The sequence below is a fragment of the Chrysochloris asiatica genome, unplaced genomic scaffold, assembly GCF_000296735.1.
Source record: "Chrysochloris asiatica unplaced genomic scaffold, ChrAsi1.0 scaffold00085, whole genome shotgun sequence".
Classification (NCBI taxonomy): Eukaryota; Metazoa; Chordata; class Mammalia; order Afrosoricida; family Chrysochloridae; genus Chrysochloris; species Chrysochloris asiatica.
In genome coordinates, this window is record NW_006408603.1 from 9,394,876 (window position 1) to 9,415,396 (window position 20,521).

The 20,521-nt window shown below is 45.0% G+C and overlaps 1 protein-coding gene across 1 annotated transcript in view; it reads right to left on the bottom strand.

The window, feature by feature from the left end:
- Window positions 1-4,821: 4,821 nt before the first annotated feature.
- Window positions 4,822-20,521, bottom strand: part of SARS (seryl-tRNA synthetase) — a 20,958-nt gene continuing 5,258 nt past the window's right edge. The window contains exons 2-11 of the mRNA XM_006865966.1: window positions 17,724-17,794; window positions 13,333-13,413; window positions 12,864-13,022; window positions 11,613-11,756; window positions 10,657-10,812; window positions 7,638-7,859; window positions 6,993-7,122; window positions 6,551-6,708; window positions 5,554-5,683; window positions 4,822-5,272 (exon numbers count right to left, since the gene is read on the bottom strand). Coding sequence (XP_006866028.1) covers window positions 5,115-5,272; window positions 5,554-5,683; window positions 6,551-6,708; window positions 6,993-7,122; window positions 7,638-7,859; window positions 10,657-10,812; window positions 11,613-11,756; window positions 12,864-13,022; window positions 13,333-13,413; window positions 17,724-17,794 — 1,409 coding nt within the window. The 3' untranslated portion in view covers window positions 4,822-5,114. The remainder of the gene's footprint in view (window positions 5,273-5,553; window positions 5,684-6,550; window positions 6,709-6,992; window positions 7,123-7,637; window positions 7,860-10,656; window positions 10,813-11,612; window positions 11,757-12,863; window positions 13,023-13,332; window positions 13,414-17,723; window positions 17,795-20,521) is intronic.

Consider the following 20,521-nt stretch of genomic DNA (forward strand, 5'->3'; position numbering starts at 1 on the left):
CTTTCCCCACGTGGTCTCACCCAAGATGGCGGCTCCTGGAGCATCTGAGCATCAGGACTAGAAAGCGATAGATTTCTTGCTTCTGCCACAAATTCCCCCAGCTGTAAGCCTTCCAACCTTCTAAGTATTCCTTTAGATGTGGTTCAGAGTTCTGCGACCAGCCCCTGAGCCTGCTTAGTCGGGTATTCTGTGTTGTTGTTGGCGGAGCTCTCTGCTATACGTATACCCGATCCACCATCTTGTTTGTTCTCTCCAGTCCAACCTATTCTTGCAAGTCCTTGCCTTCACTCTGTCCTGGGCACATCAACTTCTGTCCAGTAGTTGAACACGGCACACATCACAATTTGTAATTACATAGAGTATATTGTTGTTCCCATACTTTGTTAACATCTGTCTGACTCACTGGTGGTACACTCTACGAGTAGGACCACATGTGTCCTTAACACTCAGACTTAGCATCAGACTTGGCTTGATAGAGACTAGGAAGAAATGCCTGGAGATATACTTCTAAAAATTTAGCTAATGAAAACCCTATGGATCACAACAGTGCAATCCAATTGTGCGTGGGGTTGACATGAGTCAGGAACCAACCTAAGGGCAGTTAAATATACCATTTCCTCACCCTACTTACTTCTCCAGTGTCAATTCAGGCCTTCTCTCACTCTCTGCACATTCCCTATTCAGGCCTTCTTCCCCATCTCTACCTCACCTCTGGACATTTGCACATGCTGCTGACTTAGTGTGGAACACTTCACCTTCTTTCAGTGAGGAGTGGGTCAGGGGTGTTGTTAACGTAGGAGGGCCAGCACCATGGCAAGAAGGCTGTTTTTGGATGGGGAAAATGTAAGTATGCTGACCCCTGGAAGGAAACAGTGGGGAAGAGAGGGGATGAGAGAGGAAGATGGGAGATTTGGTAGCGTAGTGGTTACGAATCGGGCTGCGAACCGAAAGGTCAGCAGTTCGAAACTACCAGCTATTCCGTGGAAGAAAGATGAGGCTTTCTTCTCCGGTAAAGATTTACAGCCTCGGAAACCCTGTACAGGGTCACTATGAGTCGGAACTGACTCCACGACACACAACAACAACAACAGCTGAGGAACAAAGGACATAAAATGTCAGCAAGACCCAGGGCACAAACAGGAAAGAGTTGGTTTTGGAAAAAGAAGAGACATTTAAAATATTTTTGATCTAAGACAAGACCCCCCCTAAAAAAAGATAACCATTACTCTATATAAGGGGTTCTTTGGGTTTATAATGCAAGTCCTCCTGAGAGAGTGTCATACCATCTACCAGCAATTTACACCTCAATGAAAAGAATTCCCCAGACCATTTACCGACAGCAGGTTTGCACAGGGGTGGAGCCTCCAGTCCTATGGAGGAGTAAGGACCCGCACTCCAAAATGCAGTTTGTGAGTCAGCCAATCAGAGCAGCTGAAGAGAGGATCTTCCCCCTCCAGAAGGAAAAAGGGCATTTTCAGAATCAGAGGTCACTGGGTCTCAGGTCTGTCCCTCAGGTCTTGGGGCCTGAAACTTGAAAATTAGGATTGCTGTCCAGGTCTCCTTTCCTTCCTGATCACAGGAGAACCAACCCCTCGTTTCTGGGTTTCTGCAAGAGAACCTGCCTGCACCCCGCCCCCCCAATGGGTGGGGGGAACCTCTTAAAAGGGCGATGTCAGAGGTGTCAGTTTCAGTCCCACCAGGGCCTGACTGGGTAAGGCTGTGGGGATATGGCCCTTTTGTGTGTATCTGGGAGGAGCTGTTGGGGAACCCCATGCTGGGAGGTGGTGGGGGTGTGGAGTAGGCCCCTCATCTGGCACAGGCTCTGACATGCAGTACATTTCTCTGGGGCCCATCCCAGCTCTGCCTGTCAGACTCATCCTGGGAGAGGAGCCAGGGACGCCCGGGGCCTGTGGGAGGCATGGGGGTAGGAGAAACCTTCTCAGGACCCAGGGTAAACCAGAACAGCGGAAAAGCTTCAGGGCAGCAATAGCAGGACAGGCTGCAGTGTGAATTCCCAGGAGTGAGATCTCACTAGGGTTTTTGACTCCTTCTGAGATTGATAGCTGACAAGTGCAGCATTCCCCGACCCTAGTGCATCCCCTTGATTCTTTGGAATATTTTTCTGAAGTCTTCTAGTTGTCTCCATCTCAGTAGATATAGAGGTCAGACACAAGGTCCCAGTGTCCCCACAACCCTGCAGCACCCAGACCTGCCTAGTGGGCCCTGAATTCCTGGGTGTGGGAACTGAGGGTTAGTGAAGGACCCAGGCTCTGACTCACTCCACCCTGTTGTGGGGGTTGTTTGCTAACTGAGGTTACCTGGGTAGCTGAGGTTGGAGATGGGGCAGGTCAAGGTGCCAGGGATGAGGGCATCAACCGTGGGCCGTAGAGGTAACTGCCAGGGTGGATTTGAGGCACCTGGGCTGTTTCCAGGTACTCAGCTTGTGGCCAACCCATCCTCACTTAGACTTGTGTCAGCCCTGACCCACTGTTCTAGGGTGATGAGGAGAGCAAGCCACATCTCACCCAAGACTGAGTTCTTTAAGCAAGGTCTGTGCCCACTCTCCCTGGGACCTTTGTTCCTCATAGTGCCTGGCACAGGGCAAGCACTCGGTTTTTGTGTGAGCCATCTGCCGGTGTGTTCCCATGGGGAAGGACCTCAGCAACAGAATCAGCTGCTTCTTCCCTACAGTTCATTATTTCTTTCTTCTCTGGCTTCAGGAAGAAGGGGTTATAGACTTTCTACCTACAGACTAGTTGTCCACTCAGCACCTTTTGCTGGCCTATTTCCATGCCTCCACTCATTCCTTTCCTACTTGTCAGGCTCCCTGGCCAGTTGACACACTTACCCCAGCCGCAGGGCAGCTAGGGGAGGTTGGCGTGGGGAGCTGGGCTGCCAGTAGCACAGGGCAGAAGCTTCAGAAAACTCATTGGGTGAGAAGAGGGTACGTCATCTAGTATTGGGGAGCCAAGTGCTAGGCCTAGGTCCCAGGGGCTCAGAGCTCCAGCTTCTGCCCTCTTATACTACTTTCAGGGCCAAGGTGGATGGCACTGCCTCCTGGTGGCAGAAAGGGCACAGGTACTGGGGCCAAAGAGGTTAAGAGTAGCGACCTCTTAGGCTAGAGCTGAGACAGACATGGGGGTGTCCAGGACTATTTGGATTTCTTCAACTCCAAAAGCAAGTGGACAAAAACTTGCTCACTGTTTTAGCCTTTCTTCAAACTAAATAGTTAATGCTACAGGAAATGCATTTTTGGCCCTTATGAATGACAAATGAGAGCTGCTGGCAATGGACTACCATGAAGGCTGGCTAGCTGAACTGGTCTGTGGGCCCCTTGCTGACATGGACAGACAAGAGATACACTGTGTCTAGCCTTTCAGGTGCCCGGTTTAGGCAGGGGTTCCAGCAGCAAGGTTGAGAGGATCAGTTCCAACTCCCCGTGGAAAGCCAGGCCTGTGGCCTCTTTCCTCAAAGCCAAGTGGAAATGGTGATGGTGGTGATGATGTGCTGTGGTCAGTTCTGACTCATAGCAACCCCGCATAGGGTTTCCAAGGCTGTCAATCTTTAAGAGAGCAGAAAGCTTCATCTTTCTCCTGCTGAATGGCTGACCTTGAGGCTAGCAGCCCGACTCCTAACCAGTATGCTATGAGAGTTCCTTAAAAGGAAAGAGAGGCTCCTGAGTGACGGACCAGTTCAACCTCCAGACTTCCAGCTGGCCGTGCTGTCTCATCTCTCCCTTACCCACCTTGTACTTCTGCCTCCCAAATGATGGAATAGGTATAATCAGGTCTCCACCCTACCTTCTGGGACCGTCACAAAGATTAAAGAGATCATCTATAGGAAGTATTTCAGGCTCCTAGGAGAGAAGTACTAAACTAAAATAAGGTGTTATTAAAGTAAAGTGTTTGTAGATTGCAGGATGAAAGGAAGCAGGTAAATAAAGAGTCTAAACATCACCCTCCCTAGAGAAAGGGTGAAGTGACTATTAAGGAATAGTCAAGCTCCAGAGAAGGGCTTAAAACCTTCTCCCCCTGCCCTCTGGATAGCTCCAGCCTTTAGAGGCTTTTTCTTCGTTTTGGTTTTTTTAAGTTTCTAGAGCACTCATTTAGGTTTTATTGATCATTTATTGATCTGCACTTTCTTTTGAGAGAAAAGTTTAAGATGGAGCATTGAGGTTTTATTCAGCTTGTGAAAATGTATTATTTTTGTCTGTCATTTTGGTGATATCTATTTCCTTTATCAATGGCCTAAACAAGTCTTTGGTGTTATACCATAAGCTTCTGTGATAAGCGGGAAGAGAAGCAGCTTTTAGTAAGTCCTGACTCTTGCTTCTGAGTCTAGGGGCTCTTCTACTTCAGCGCCTCTCAGCCTCCCTCCCTATCCCTGGAGCCCTGTTTAGTGCACGGAAGTGCTATGAGGCTTTTTACATCCATTCTGGTCTAGGGGCTGTTCTACGAGTCCTTCTGGTGTAATGGTTAGGAGCTCGGCTACTAAGTAAAAGGTAGACAATTCGACCCTACCGGCTGTTCAGCAGGAGAAAAGACTTAGAAATCTGCTCTCATACAGATGACAGCCTATGAAACCCTAGTTTTCAAGGAACCCTTACTATGTCCTACAGGACACTTTGAGTCAGATGCAACTCCATGACACACAACTAGCCCTACCTCACTGCTTTTCAGCACAAACAAATTTATAAAGGAGACCACTGGTCTTTGTCCTGCAAGCCTGTGTATATGAGACTTGAGATGGTCACTTTCCTCCTGAGCTTTTATTAAATCTACCCCTACCTTCTCAAACAAGCAGCAGAACTAAGTAAAGTCCCAGGGAGACTTGTCAGAGGCAGGGCTACAACCCTGGGAAGAAGACTAAGGCAGAGTAAGAAGCCTTCCCCAGTGATGCTTTATTACATGGCTCCATCAGTCATCCTGATGAAATCCTAGGCCCATGTGAAGACACGGGAGATCTTCTGTACGTATGTCACAGACTGCTCCCCTGAGCTACACAGTCAGATGGGGTAGGGTGATGAGTGGGTGCTGAGCTTCCCTGCCCTTGGGCAGCCTTGAAGATCCCAGCTGACAGAAATGAAAGCCTGGAGAACAGGCCGGAAGGGATGTTCAGGCATCAGTGACCCCCATGTTCTGCAGCTGGCCTTCCAAGGCGGTATCTCCTGCTGCCACTTTCTTTTTGCTGCCCTCATGCTGCTTCTTCTGTTTCTTTGATGGCTCCTGGTCAATGGGCGCAGGCTTCACAAAGGGGATCAGTTCTTGGAGACCTGGGAGGGAAGAGCCAACCAAATGACCGCCTGCGTCTCAGAAAGTCAGAGCTCCAATACCTCTGAGGAGAATGTGGTAAGACAGTGAGCTCTTTGAACAAAGAGGTGCCTATGATGGTCACTACTTTCATTCATGTTTGTCTCCCCCCTCGGAATTCTAGCTGTATTTAAGCCTGCGGGTAGGCAGGATGTTGGAGACTGGGTTTGAACACCTGCTTAGGCATCAGTACTTCACAAGACTGTGAAGATACAAGGAAGGTGAGCTGGGCAGGTTGTCTTACCAGGCGGCATGAACTCCTTCAGTTTCTCAGGCACAGTGATGCCCTTCTCTGTCTGGTAGTTCTCCAGGATGGCACAGATGGTGCGAGTAGTGGCACACATTGTAGCATTGAGCATGTGAACAAACTCCACCTGAGGAGAGAGAGGTCCAGGGGAGCAGGTGAAGCTCAACTCCTAGCTGATCTTACCCATGACCAGTAACAATCTACTCCGAGCGAAAAATGCAACCATCCAAACCCAAACCAGAGGACCTATTCATATCTCTTTTCTAAACTCAAATTTTGTTTGGTAGCCACTGCTTATTAGATAAAGCCCCTGACTTGGAAAAGATTGTTGCTGTTGTTGTCAAATGCTGTGGAGGTGGTTCTGATTCATAGTGACCCTGTACAGGGCTTCTGAGTAGCGGTCAACAGTCCACTGCTGTAGGGTGGGAGACATCCTACAGAGGCACACCAGGACTCCTGAAAACTGGGCTTAAGAAGGTAAATTCACAGGTTCAGGCCTTCTTGGGTGAGAAAAGGGAAGGAGGAAAGGTGTTAGCTCCAATCTGTTCTGTGTAGATACATAGCATAGTGGTTACGAATTGGGCTGCTAACCTCAAGGTCAGCAGTTCAAAACTACCAGCTGTTCCGCGGGAGAAAGATGAGGCTTTCTGTTCCTGTAAAGATTTACATCCTCGGAAACCCTGTACAGGGTTGCTATGAGTCAGAACTGACTCCACGGCGCATAACAACAACAACAACAACAACATTCTTCCTCTGGAATCAAAGAAAACAAAGTCCAAAGGAGAGAAAACACAGAGTAGATTCAGGTTTTGATCTAAAAGAAGCCAGAGCTGACTCAGCAGAAGTCACTTTAGGGTTCCCTTTTTTGGCCTCAATTGAGAAACTCTAATTTTCCCCCACTGCAGCGGGGCCTCTCGCACTCCAAAGGTTGAGAAATCAGAGGGATCTATCCTCTAGTGAAGGCCCTGTTTTCCACCGTCCTGGGAGCCCCTACCTTGTCCATCATTTTCTTGGTCTGCCCGTATCGGATTCGGAGACGGCGGGCCTGGTAGTCTGTGCAATTCGAACAAGAAACCAACTCTCGGAAGGCTCCGGAGCCCGGAAACCAAGCCTCCAGGTCAAGCTTCTTACTGGCAGCATGATTCAGAGAACCTGTGAGAAAAAACCCCCTAGAATTCATGAAGGAAAGCCAGTGTGTCAGAAGGCTGACCTCTAGCAAGCCTGAAGGATCATTCAATTCATATTCTATCCCCAGAAGGGAAATCACACCCAGATATTCTTATCGCCAAATACTCCCAAGTGAGAAGAGTGTGATGTTTTAATTAACGTGGATGATTAGTTGGACTGTGAGCAATTTCTGTGTGGCTGCTAGGTTGGTGAGGGTGGTGTCTGTGGGGTGCAGGAGAGGGAGGCAAGGAAGCTGACAGGTTTCCTACCTGAGACGATATTCACAATGTGGTAGGGAATCCCCAGAGACTGGTAGAACTCCTCTGCGGTGCCAATCATCTCATCAAACATCTCCCATGACTTGTTGTCATGAGGTGACGAGTAGACAAACTGTTCAATCTGCAGAAGGGCCCAAGGAGACAGTGGCAATGGTGTAGGGTGAAGGGTGGCAGACATTGTTACAATGAAAACCTATCCTATTCCACCCACTGGGAGGCAGGTGAGGCTGGGGTACCCAGAAAGAGAAACGGGTTCTTGCCTCAACTATAACAATAGAGAGAGCTGATGTCAGACATCCCAGGCACTGTTAGAAGTGTTTTGCACATATTGAATAGTTTAATCTTTACAGCAGGCCTAGGACAGGTATTATTATTATCCTTATTCTACAGAGGAGAGAAACTGAGCACAGTGAGGCTATGCAATTTGTGCAGTCACACAGCCGGTAAGTGGCTGAGTTGGCATACAAACTCAGACAGTCTGGTCGAGTCTGTGAAAACAGCCACTCCACCATGTGCTTTTCAGACAAAGGTGCAGGCAACAAGAGGAAACACTGCAACGAGGGTGGACCCCAGCAACACATATCTGCCTTTCCTCTGATGGCCTGATAGCTACTTAGAACTTGATCATCAACTTACCTTCTCAAATTGATGGACTCGGAAGATGCCACGGGTGTCGCGGCCATGGGAGCCCACCTCCTGGCGGAAGCAGGTGGACACACCGGCATACTTGATGGGCAGATCCTCTGGATGCAGCCACTCATCCCGGTGGAGAGCAGCAATGGGCTGCTCTGAGGTGGCAATCAGATATTTCTCATCGTAAGAGTTATCATCAGCCTTCTCACTGCCTTTGCCAATCACCTGTAGGAAGATGGACCTCTACTAATGGAGAGCCAGGTGGGAAGACCTCGGTGAAAACAAGAAGGCCCAGGGGTACAGGTGGGGAGTCAGGAAGAAGGAAAGGTGATGGTTATGAGCCGTGGAGTCGGAAGCAACTCATAGTGACCCTGTGGAGGGTTTCCAAGGCTGTAAATATTTATGGGAGCAGAAAACCTCATCTTTCTCCTGTGGAACAGCTGGTAGTTTCGAACTGCCGACCTTAAGTTCTGCAGCCCGATTTGTAACCACTATGTAATGGGGAGGGGATGGTAAAAAGACAAAGGAGGGAATGGGTCAGCCCAATAAGGGGTTTCTGATAGAGATCAAAGAAATGCAGATGAAAGGGAAACAGATTTTCCCTTATCTGCTGTGCATGGGGTCGCTATGAGTCGGTTCCGACTCCATGGCACCTGACAGCAATAAATAAAATATGAAAGGACAGCATATTATGGTCAATGCTGGTAGGCATGCAATAAAACTGTGCAGGCAGCAATACAAGGAAGTCCACTCACAAATGCTTGTGGAGCAAGCCCTTTTTGGACATAAAGAGATCTAGTTTCTGTTTTCTTGGTGCTTACGGACTAGTCTAGTGGTTAAAATCTTTATAAAGAAGGCACTTTCTTGTTTAGCAAAAAAAAAATAATGCAATTAAAACAAAAAACATGTACAGACAGAAAAAGTTCATTGTGCCATTTATTTACAGCTTAAAAGAAAGCCCTTCAATATTCAACAGAGGATGAGCTGACTGCCTATAACCATTAAAAATGATGACTATGCAAACCATGTTTGTTGTTAAATGCTGTTGAGTTGGTTCTGACTCACAGCAACCCTGTACAGATTCCAAGGAACAGCTGGTGGGTTTGAACTGCTGACCTTACAGTTTGCAATCTAGTGCTTATCCAATAGCACCACAACAGGACTCCATGAAAGACCATGTAGTAACACAGAAAAAATCCATTACATATGGCTGAATAAAAAGGCAATCTGTAAAACAAGAGGGCATCAAAACGTTTTTGGAAAAATCCCATTATTTTTAAAAATTCCATTTTCCCACTAACTTTTTGAAGCCCCTCGAACACTGTGGTTATATGTACATGAAAAGGACATATGCATGAAAAAATGATTCAAAGAGAGAAATAAAAAATGACAATTTTTCTGTTAGAATCATATATTTCTAAACTTCGTGTTGTTATATTACTTTAATTAAAAAAAAAAAAGGTGGGGAGGAAACTTTGTCTGGGTCAGAGTTTGGGGAACTGGAAAGCTACTTCACTTCTTGATAGTGGGAATTTCAACCTCTGTCAGGCTATTCACATACAGCACAGAAGAACTCCAGGACTGTGCGGTCAAACACAGTAGCCACTAGCCACACATGGCTACTTAAGTTCATTAAATAATAAGCAAAGTAAGACTTGGTTCCTCAGTTGCACTAACTACATTTCAAGTACCTGACAACCACATGTGGCTGGTGGCTTCTGTACTAGATCATGTCGATACAGAACCTCTCTGCTATTACAGAAAGTTCTATTGAATAAACTGAGATGCATAGTAGGCAAGAAGGACCCCTGGTGGCGCATATATGTTTGGCTGCTAACCCAAAGGTGGTTCGAACCTACCGAGACGGTTGTACGAGAAAGACCTGACTATCTACTCCGATAAAGATTAAAGCCTAGAAAATTCTAAGAGGCAGCTCTACTCTGCTACCCAGGGTCACTATGAGTTGGAATCTACTGGCCAACACCTAACAGTGACCTTGTGTAAGGAATGCCAGCCAAAATGCCTCACTACTGAGACCAGTGATTCTGTCTGTGAATCTAAGAAGATAAGAGATACAGGAAACACAGGTAACATCAACTCCCTAATATTTCTCCATGATATTGGCTGCACTGGATACTTCTTAACAGTTGTTAGTGATTATCCAATCTTGGAGGCTGAGATTAGAAAAAAAGAGAAGGTAAAACAGGTTTGGGTTCATACCCGGACATATTCCTCCCCTCATTAGAAGGAGGAGAAAGGAAGGATACCAAGACTGTATCAATGCCTGGGGTTTAGAGAGCACTTTTTTTCCCAGTGCATTCTGAGTCAAAATAATAACTTTGAACTTACCAACAAGATCCAGGGGGAAGAAGGCTCTAATTATTAAACTTATCTCCCTACATAAGCTAAATGAGACGGGCCCGAAAGCAGTTGTCTCACTCCTGTTCCAAGTGGGCCTTGTGTTAAAGCACGTCCTGTACAGAACGGGGAGCTTAGTGGCTCCATGTGACAATCACAGGACTGGGAATGACCAGGTCCATAGTTCAAGCCTACCAGCCAAAGATGAGGCTTTCTGCTCCTGCAAAGATTTTTAAAAAGCCTCGGAAACCCTATACAGGGTTGCTGTGAGTCAGAACCGACTCGAAGGCATTTAACAACACCACGTGAAGGAGAAGCACTGGACTGCTAACCACAAGATCAGCAGTTTGAGCCACCAGCTATTCCCTGGGAAAAGCTGAGGCTTTCTGCTTCCATGAAGATTGACAGCCTCAGAAACCCTACATAGGGTCACTATGAACAGGGACAGACTCGAAGGCACTTCACAACAATAACAAAGCTACATGCGGTTATTTAAATTAAAATGGAAAAACTTAGTTCTTCGTTTGCATTGGCCACATTGTGTGTGAGTGCTCAAGAGACACAGATACAGAACACCTGTGTCATGACAGACTTCTGTTGGACAGTGCTGCTCTGACTTTCCTAGCTGAAGAAGGCAATCCACCATGCAGTCCCAGCCACTCACCTTATAAAGTTCTTCATCAAATTGGCTGAGCTGTGCCACTTCCTGCATGACCTCCTTCCTCATGAAAAAGGGAGTATAGATGGGGGTATAGCCTCGGCTTCTCAAGGTGCGAAGGGCATATTGGATAAGCGCCTGTTCCAGGAACACCAGGACCCCCTACAAGAGCAGATCCACAGGACTCGTGAGAGTGTTTTGTTGCCATCATGTTCATCTGCCTGGATGGACACTCAACTCACACATACCTGGACTGTGACTACCCGGGGCACAGAGGCCAACACAGACCCAGGAGTTCCTTACAAGAATCAGTGCAAGACCTTCTTAAAGAGAATTCCCTTTAAGATACCAAAGTAAGGGACAAGGATTATTCACACACGGTGCAAGGGCAGCTTTTTGTGCTAATTTTAAATACATTGGTCTCATATGTATATATGTAGCGTTCCTCACTGTATCTGTACAGCATTTCCAAAATTATTGCATTTTGCCATATCCTTCTGGAAGCTTTCCTGAATCCATCTGCTCTCTTCCCTACCTGCTCTGGGTCTGTTACCTCCACCTACCTGTTCACAGCCCTCTGGACCTATGCAGAACATGGCACTCTTACTGCCAATTCTGGTTCTCTATGACTTGTCTCATTGTCTAATTACACTCCACTCCTTAAAGGCGGAGACCTGGGTTTGAGTCATCAGTTTTGCTTAGTGCCAAGCACAGGATTTGGCAAAAATGGACAGTCAATATGTATTTGGTTGACTGAGTTAGTAAATTTCATCATGTAGGATCACTTGGTGGCATTCTTTTCTGCTAAAAAGAGAACTGCGTTTAATTGCTAATGGGTCAGCAGTAGAAAGGCAAGTAAGTACAATTGGTGGATCTGTGAGCCTCTTTAAGTTGGTTAGGTTCTTTTGGAAAAAAAAAAAAAATTATTTCTAATTCTATCCCCAATAATTCCCAATTCTTACCTTTAGGAAATAGCCTCGACTCCCTGCCACCACAGCTCCCTTTTCGCCTTCAAAGCCGTCTACCATCACCACGAGGTCCACGTGAGAGTACTTCTTCCTGACAGTACAGTCACCCCAAATCCTCTCTACTTTGTTGTCTGCATCCTAAAGGAACAAGACCAGAAGAGGAAGAAACACAATTTCTTACTTCAATAATCTCCATCTTTCCAAAGCCTATCCCAGGAGCAACCTAGCTTGTGATGTTCTCTCTTAACTCAAACTTGTTCTATTGTGCATAGGGTTGCTCTGAGTCGGTACTGACTCGATGGCACCTAACAGAAACAATAACTGTGGAACTGCAGCACTAGACTGCTAACCACAAGGTTGGCGATTCAAACTCATCAACTGCTCCTTGGAAACCCTATACAGGGACACTCTGAGTCCGAAGTGACTCCAAGGCACTTAACAAGAAAAATAATTTATAAACTCTAAGAGTCTAGAAATTGGAATCAGGAATTTCCAAGAGATCTGTAGTATCTTCTTGTTTTATTGTTTTTACCCTTTTAAATGGCTCCTTTTTGAAAAGGCTGCACAAGGGCAACCCTTCCCAGACAATGGGTATTGCCTGGGGTGCTGATGAGAATGTAGGTTTTTTTTCTTCCTGGCGCTCATTGGTCCCGGGGCCACAAGAGGGCGGGCTCAGGGCCCTGACCTCTGAGTCGGCTCGGCTTGGCTGCCTCCCCGCACACCCCAGCCAGCAATAACTTTAACGTTCACCAGGGAATGAATGAAAGAGGCACAGATGGGCCCAGCCACGGCTGGGGTGTCAGGGAACAAAAGCTGGGCTTGGAGCAGCTTTGTGCTGGGGAAGTTCCTGCTCAGCAGGAACTTTTATCATGCAGATTTCCCTTCAACCTGCAGCTTCTCAGCAGGATGGGGGTAAGGGGGTTAGGTTGATTTAGCAGATCCCTCCCACAAGACTCGCTGCTGCCATGGGCAACACACAGTGGAGGACAGCAGTCCTATTTAGCAGAGATTTCGGTGCCAGGAGTCTCCTCCTACCTGCTGTCTCTGCTACTTCCCAATCAAGCAAGGATCTGACTCTTTCAATTCTCAATTGGTGGGCAGAGGGAACAGACAAAGAGCCTGCTTATGACACAAGGCCTATTATACTGAATGTCAGTGTTTCAAGGCTCTCCTCCCACCCCTGCCCCTACCTGAGAGACAGAGCAGCAATGTAGGGTGGCTGCCTGCTGCTGCCTGGATACCTACCTCATCGTTACTGATGGGCACAGAGGGGTGCAGAAGGTTCCCAATCTCCCGGAGGTTTTCAAACCTCTCTGCTTCCAGCTTGATCCGCTCAGCATCACACTTCAGAATGGCATCGTCTATAAGGAGCCGGACTTTTTTGATTTGTGAGACTTTCAGGTTCTATACAGCAGAAGGGCACAGTCAGTCCACGGAAGAGGAGGGGGTAGTGTTCAAAATGACTTTTGGCAGCATATTGAAAATGGAAAAAAGCTTCCAAAAAAACTGAAGAATTATTTCACACAGAATAAAGATGGTCTTGTCTTACAAATCTGTCTCATAGACGCTCATGTACAGAGTGTAGCAGGAGCAAGGGTGATAATTCCAAGCTGCACATCTGAGAATTCCACAGCGCCTTGTGGAGCAGTTAGGACAAAAGAGCAGAAATCCCAGCCTAGCTAGGTGAATGCCCCAGAAAAGGTGGCTAACTTACAGCTAAAGTGTCTGCTGAGAGGTCATCAAGGTTCAGTACATCCTCCGGAATGGACTCCTCGTCTCCTACTGGCTCCTTTTTCTACGGGATGGAAAAAACCCAACACCATGAAATAAAATAGAATCTCTGACATAGTACCAGTGCACACCAAATTAATAATACATTGTGTAAACAAATCACCACACTTTCTCTTCACAGAACATTCCTCTAAAGATGGAACAGGAGGAAAACTAGTATATTTGAAGCCAGAAGTCAAAGTTTCAAGTTCCTGTTCTGCCACTTATTGATGGCTGTTTTTTTGTTTTGTTTTGTTTTGTTTTGTTTTTAAATCTTGGGCAAGTCAATTAACCTGCTGAGGTCAGAGAGTTAGCATCAAGAGGACCATGAGGAGAATAATGTCATAGAACAGTCACAGGCATCAAGAGAGAATGTGTTTCAAGATGCTCATGAATCGGATGTTGCCAAGAAAGGTAGTGAGGGCAGGGCCTGGGTGTGACCCTCTTGTCTATCTGCTGAAGAACCATCTCAGCACTGAGGTGAAGGGAACAAAAAGGATCACATGATGGAAAACTAGGGAGTAAAGGAAAATACAATTTTTGAGGAAAAATAAAAAAGTCACAGAATCTGTTACTACGTTTGGAGCAAGCCACGCAAACCAATTACCAGCTGCTGTGGGGTTGCTACTAGTGTGTCCTCAGATGTGTCAAAGGAGAACTGGGCTCCAGGGGCTGTTCAGTGACTAATTTTTCTGAAGTAGATTGCCAGACCTTCTTCCTGAGGTGCCTCTGGATAGACCTGAACCTCCAGCCTCTCACAGCTAGCAGTGAGTGTACTGTTTGTACCACCCAAGCACTCTAGCTTGGCAAAATGAAAGAAGTATAACCAGGGCTAGATTTTTTGCTCTAATTTCTCTCCTTAGCCGTCTTTGTAGAGATTTTATCAAACAAGCATTTCTAATCCTTGCAGAGCTTGTGGGGAAGACAGAGTTCCTGAGTGACACAAATGGTTAAGTGCTGGACTACTTACTGTCATGACTGGAATCTACCAACAGGTGCCTCAAAAGACAGGCCTGGAAATTTGCTTCCGAAAGTCCACAGGTTTGAAAACTGTATGCCGTGGAGGCTTCTCCATAAAGGATGCTACCATAAGTCTTAACTGTCTATATGACAACTGAACAACAACAGAGAAGATCATTTAGGGAGTCAAATTCTTAAGCCAAAAAGATATATGACCTCAGCAAAACTTTTCTGAAAATAATTTGATAAGACTGACATTTTGCTTTGTAATTATGAATAAAAATGCTGTGTAGAAATCGCATTCAGTATGTAAAGGTTTGTTGTTGTTTCTTAAGTTTACACATACAACAGGCAGTTATGTTTATACCAAAATCCTTGAGATGCTATTACATGTCCTTAACTATCAAAGTGAGAAGTCAGGATTCTAACTATAACCTGACACACACCCTCAGTGACACAGCAAAATCATCTTAAAGAGTTGGAAAGGTCTGAAAATATCAGAATAAATCTTGATAAGAACAAGTATAGCCCAATATGCTGTGGTAGATGAATAAAATGGCCTAAATTTCAAGATTTTTACAATGACATTACAGGCAGAGTGGGCAGGCATATAGTGGCATTTTTGCTTGACGGTGACCTCTACAACTAATTCATGTGGTATGATTCTAAGCAAGACCCTTAGTTTTCCTAAACCTGTTTTGTGATCTAGTATCCCTGGTGGTTGCTATGAGTCAGAACCGACTCCACGGCACTTAAAAACAACAACAACAATCCCTGGTGGTGTGGAGTTCTGGTAGTGTTGTCGTTGTTATGTGCCGTGGAGTCGGTTCCAACCCATAGCAACCTTGAACAGGATTTCCAAGGCCATAAATCTTTACAGGAGCAGAAAGCCTCATCTTTCTCCCACGGAGCAGCTGGTAGTTTCCAACTGCTGACCTTACAGTTCACAGCCCGATTCGTAACCACTACGCTACCAGTGATTATGAATTTGGCTTTTAACCTTAGGGTCAGCAGTTCGAAACTACCAGCTGCTCCGTGGGAGAAAGATGAGGCTTTCTGCTCCCTTAAAGATTTACGGCCTCGGAAACCCTGTGCAGGGTCGTGCCAAGCCGGAACCAACTCCACGGCACATAACAACAACAAATCCCTGGTGGTGTAGTGAGTTAGGCATCGGGCTGCTAACCACAAGGTCGGTGGGTCAAGCCTCCCATAAAGATTTACAATCTCAGAAATCCTATGGAGCAGTTCTACTCTGCCCTGTAGTTGAGTTGGAACCAACACAAATGACAGTGGGTTTGGTTTTTCTTTGGTTATTCTGATACCGGATAAATGTACTACATAAACTCTAAGTTTGGAGTAGAGATCAAAATCAAAATGAGATCTACATGAAAGGGTTTTGAATACTTTAAATTAAAGCACAATTACAACTATTTCAATGGAGAGTAAGAGAGCAAATACTCCCTGCAGGGTTAGCAGTGCTACAGATAAATGAAAACACTCAAGCCAATCTTCTTGCTACAAAAAACACCCACTAACACTAATACAGGTGCAGGGTGCACAAGGAGGAGGCACAGAATTCTGGGACTTATGACATATGCAAATGTTTAAGCATCAGGAGTCCCACTGGAGGAGAACGACACGATTATCTGTTCCACAGCAAGTCACAAGCTAAAAGTGTAATAATGCAGTACCATCAGCAGGATGCAGACAGTTAGAATAGGATGCAGAAGTGAAGTGTTAAGGTGCTAGAAACCCAACATAATCTTTTTGGTTATGTTCTTTACTGGATCAGGTTCCAAAATTTGGTAATTGAAAAACAGAAACAAAAAACCTTCACACTTTATAAGTTAAACATTATACAGATTATGTAGTGTATTAAATATAGTCTTTAAAAGTCTATAAAAGGGCTAAAAAGGTATTTTTGAAGAAAGGTGGTAAACAGGAACAATTCTGGATACCAAGGTAAAAGTTGAGCTGAAATTTAACTATCAGGGGCTTTCTGCGTAAAGGCCAGAAATACTCGTCATTCACTGTCACAAACAATTGCTGAGTAACTAGTGTCCTAGGCACTGTGCCCAGTTCTCTACATTAAAAAATGTAGCTCGCACTATTCTACACTATGCAGAGTGCTGGTGGTGCAGAGCTTAAACAGTCAGGTGCTAACCAAAAGGTGGGTGGTTCAAACCCACCAGTAGCTCCACAGGAGAAAGATGTGGTTTGGTTCAGTACAGATTAGTTGCTGTTGTTGCTAATGAGTTGTTGTCAATGAGTCAGTTCTGACTCATAGTGACCCTGTATAGGGTTTCCAAAGAGTGGCTGGTGGGTTTGAACCACTAACCTTACGGTTCAAACAACTTTACAGTGCAGTGCTTATCTTATAGCACCACACCTTAGGGGACAGTTCTACTTTATCTTTTATAGTCATTGCTATGAATTGGAATCCACTCAATGGGGAGTGTGGTGGCTCTGTACGGATAAGCATTGGACAGCAAACTGCAAGGTCAGCGGTTTGAGCCTACCAACCATTCCGTGGGAAAAAGATGAGGCTTTCTGCTGCAGCAAATATTCTCAGCCATCAGAAAGCCTATATAGGGTTAGGTTATGAGTCAGAACCAACTCAACAGCACTTAACAACAATAACATACTGTAGGTGAGTCACCTTGGGGTGGCCAGGAGTCAGAATCAACTCAATGGAATGGGCTTTTATGGCTAGGTGAGTTTCAGTATTATCAACCTACCGATGTGAAGACTGAGCCTCAGAAGTTAACTTGCCTAATGCCATAGAGCCAAAGACAAGGTGGGATTTGAACTTCCTACCTGCTCTTTTCATCAAGAAACATGACAATACTGGGATAAAAAATCAGAAGTGTACCTTCTGGCACCATGTGGAGTGTGCAAGAAATAACTAGAAGGGATTACTAACAGAACCTATGTTTCCATAGCAAGAATAGAATCAATGATAAACAACCAGTGTGGGAACAATGTGATCTGAAAACCTGAAGATAGATTCACCAATCTTTGACAGTATCTTTTAGTTCTTTCTTTAATAATTTTCTCTCTTTGGTAAGAAATTCAGTATCTCACAGAATTAGACACTCAATTAGAAATGATATTGTTGTTGTTGTTAAGTGCCGTTGAGTCGGTTCCGACCCATAGCAACGATGTACAGGGTTTCCGAGATTGTAAATCTTTACGGGAGCAGAACGCCTCATCTTTCTCCCGCGGAGCGGCTGGTAGTTACAAACGGCTGGCCTTAAGGTTCGCAGCCCGATTCGTAACCATTACGCTACCAGAGCCCGCTAGAAATGCTATTAGTACATATTAATTAAGGAAAATACCTCTGCTCAAACATAAAATGGGCTGCTGCCATCTTACCTTCATTTTCTCTCCAATTGTCTTGCTGCATAGGTTCTTCAGCTTGTTCAAGTTGTCTGCTCGAAATCTGCCTGAGAATAAAGAATCCAAGAATATACCAGAGAAATGCACACAATTAAGTTACTCCTATCCCCTAACCTGGTGTGGCACTGTAGGATAAGCACTGGACTGCAAAGTCAGTTTGAACCTCAAGGTTGGTGGTTCAAATTCACCAGCCACTTTGTGGAAGCCCTATACAGTTTCATTAAGAGTTGGAACCCACTGGACAGCTCTTAACAACAATATCTCCTAACCATAGCTCCTTATTTCTGATCTAAACTCAAGGCTAAAATGCAGACAGAGCTAAAAGATCCACCTTAGGAGAAGCTGTGAAACCTTATAGATTTAGAGTCCCAGATTGAGTTGGCACATTATGTTATTGGCTTTTGGTGACAAGGAAAAGGCCACTCTGAGACTGAAATTAAAAATCTGGAGTGATATCACCAAAGACAGAGTGGTGGTGGTTATGTGCTGTGGAGTCAGTTCCGACTCATAGCAACCCTGTACAGGGTTTCCAAGGCTGTAAATCTTTACGGGAGCAGAAAGCCTCATCTTTCTCCCATGTAACAGCTAGCTGGTAGTTTCAAACTGCCAACCTTGCGGTTTGCAGCACAATTCGTAACCACTACACTACCAGAGCAGTGTTCTTGAAGACAGAGTTGTTGTTGTTTTTGTTGTCAGGTGCCATCGAATCGGAACCAACTCATAGCGATCCCATGCACAGCAGAACGAAACAATGTCCGATCCTGGGCCAACCTCACTACTGCTGCCACACTTGAGTCCATCAATGCTGCCACCTGGTCAATCTATTTCGTTGGGGGTCTTCCTCTTTTTCTCCGACCCTCCATCTTACCAAGCATGATATCCTTCTCCAGTGACTGTTTCCTCCTGACAATATGTCCAAAATATGAGAGACGAAGTTTAGCCATCTTGGCCTCCAAGGAGCACTCTGGCTGCACTTCTTCCAAAACAGATCTATTGGTTCTTTTGGCAGCCCATGGCACTTTTAGTATTCTCCTCCAACACCATAACTCAAAGGCATCAATTCTTCTACAATCTTCCTTATTCATTGTGCACAAAGACAAGAGTAGCACATGCTAATAAAAGCTGAAAAATACTCAAGTAACTGCATCCTGCCCAAATCATTCAGAGAAACTATATGGTGTGCACTGGGATCTAGAAAAGGGCAGTCATGTTTCTAGTCCCAAGGACTTGGTTGTTACATCTCTATGCTAAAATGGTTACATAACGTAATTTCATTTGCTCTGACACAATGCTCCTCTAGTAGTTTTAAGAATAATTTAGTTTCCACTAGGGAAGAGAGGGTATTCTGGTCTAAATTAACATATTGGTATTGTGGTTCATCAGTCTCTTATAACTCTGATTAACAAAAGTTGGATGTTTTGAATCTTAAGCACTATAGGCAACATAGCAAAAATCAAGTCTTTTAGTATATAAAATTGATGATTAGAAATGAGATAGCCCCAAGATATAGCTACTCTCTAAGGCTGCACTTAGATTATTAGCTGGATTGTGGACAACAAACTGAAAGCAGTGTGGTTAGCAGAATTCTCTGAGCAGAATTCAGGGTTGTTTCAAAGCCCTATTTTAATGTTAAGTAATCTTCCCTCATTTTGAAAGGATTGAACCAACAGCTACTCACAACAAATTCTTCATCACAAACACCTCACTTGATGCACATGCAGATTTGAACATCACTGGAAAGGCTTTGAGTCTTTCTTGCACTAATCAAACCCACTGCCAGTAAGTAGATTCCAACTCACATTATAAACACATCAAGCATTTGAAATATGGCTAGTCTGAATACAGAGATGCTATAAATATGGAGTCTTGGTGTGGCATTGTAAACACTGGACTGCTAACCATAGGTTGGCAGTTCAAACCCACCAGCTGCTCTTTGGAAACCCTATTCAGGTCACTGTAAGTCAAAACCAACTCGATGGCACTTAACAACAATAATATAAAATATATATACATGGATTTTGAAAAACTGTACCAAAAAATATAAAATAGCTCAATAATTCTTTGTACTGAAATACATTTCTTGATATATCGATTCAAATTAATTATTAAAATTAATTTAATGTGTCTATTTTTTGAAAGTGGCTACATGAAAATTTACAATTACATATATAGCTCATGTTATATTTCTATTGCCCAGCTCTGCTCTAAGAGATGTTACTTTTGTTGTTAAGTGACGTCCAGTCATGTCTGACTCATGGCGACCCTGTATAAGGTTTCCAAGGGGCTGATGAATCTGAACTGCTGACCTTGTGGACTTGTTGCTGTTAGGTGCCTTCGAGTCGATACCGACTCATAGCAACCCAATGCACAACAGAACAAAGGAAACACTACTCGATCTTGGACCAACAACCTCACAATTGCTGCCACGCTGGAGCCCACTGATGCTGCCACTTTGCCAATCCATCTTGCTGGGGGTCTTCCTCTTATTCTCTGACCCTGCACCTTACCAAACATGATGTTCTTCTCCAGCGACTGCTCCCTACTGACAATATATCTGAAGTATGAGAGACGAAGTTTGGCCATCTTGGCCTCCAGGGAGCACTCTAGCTGCACTGCTTCCAACACAGATCTGTTGGTTCTTTTGGCAGCCCATGGCACTTTCAGTATTCTCCTTCAACACCATAACTCAAAACCATCAATTCTTCTACAGTCTTTGTTATTCACTGTCCAGCTTTTGCATGCATATGAGGTTATTGAAAATACCATGGCTTGGG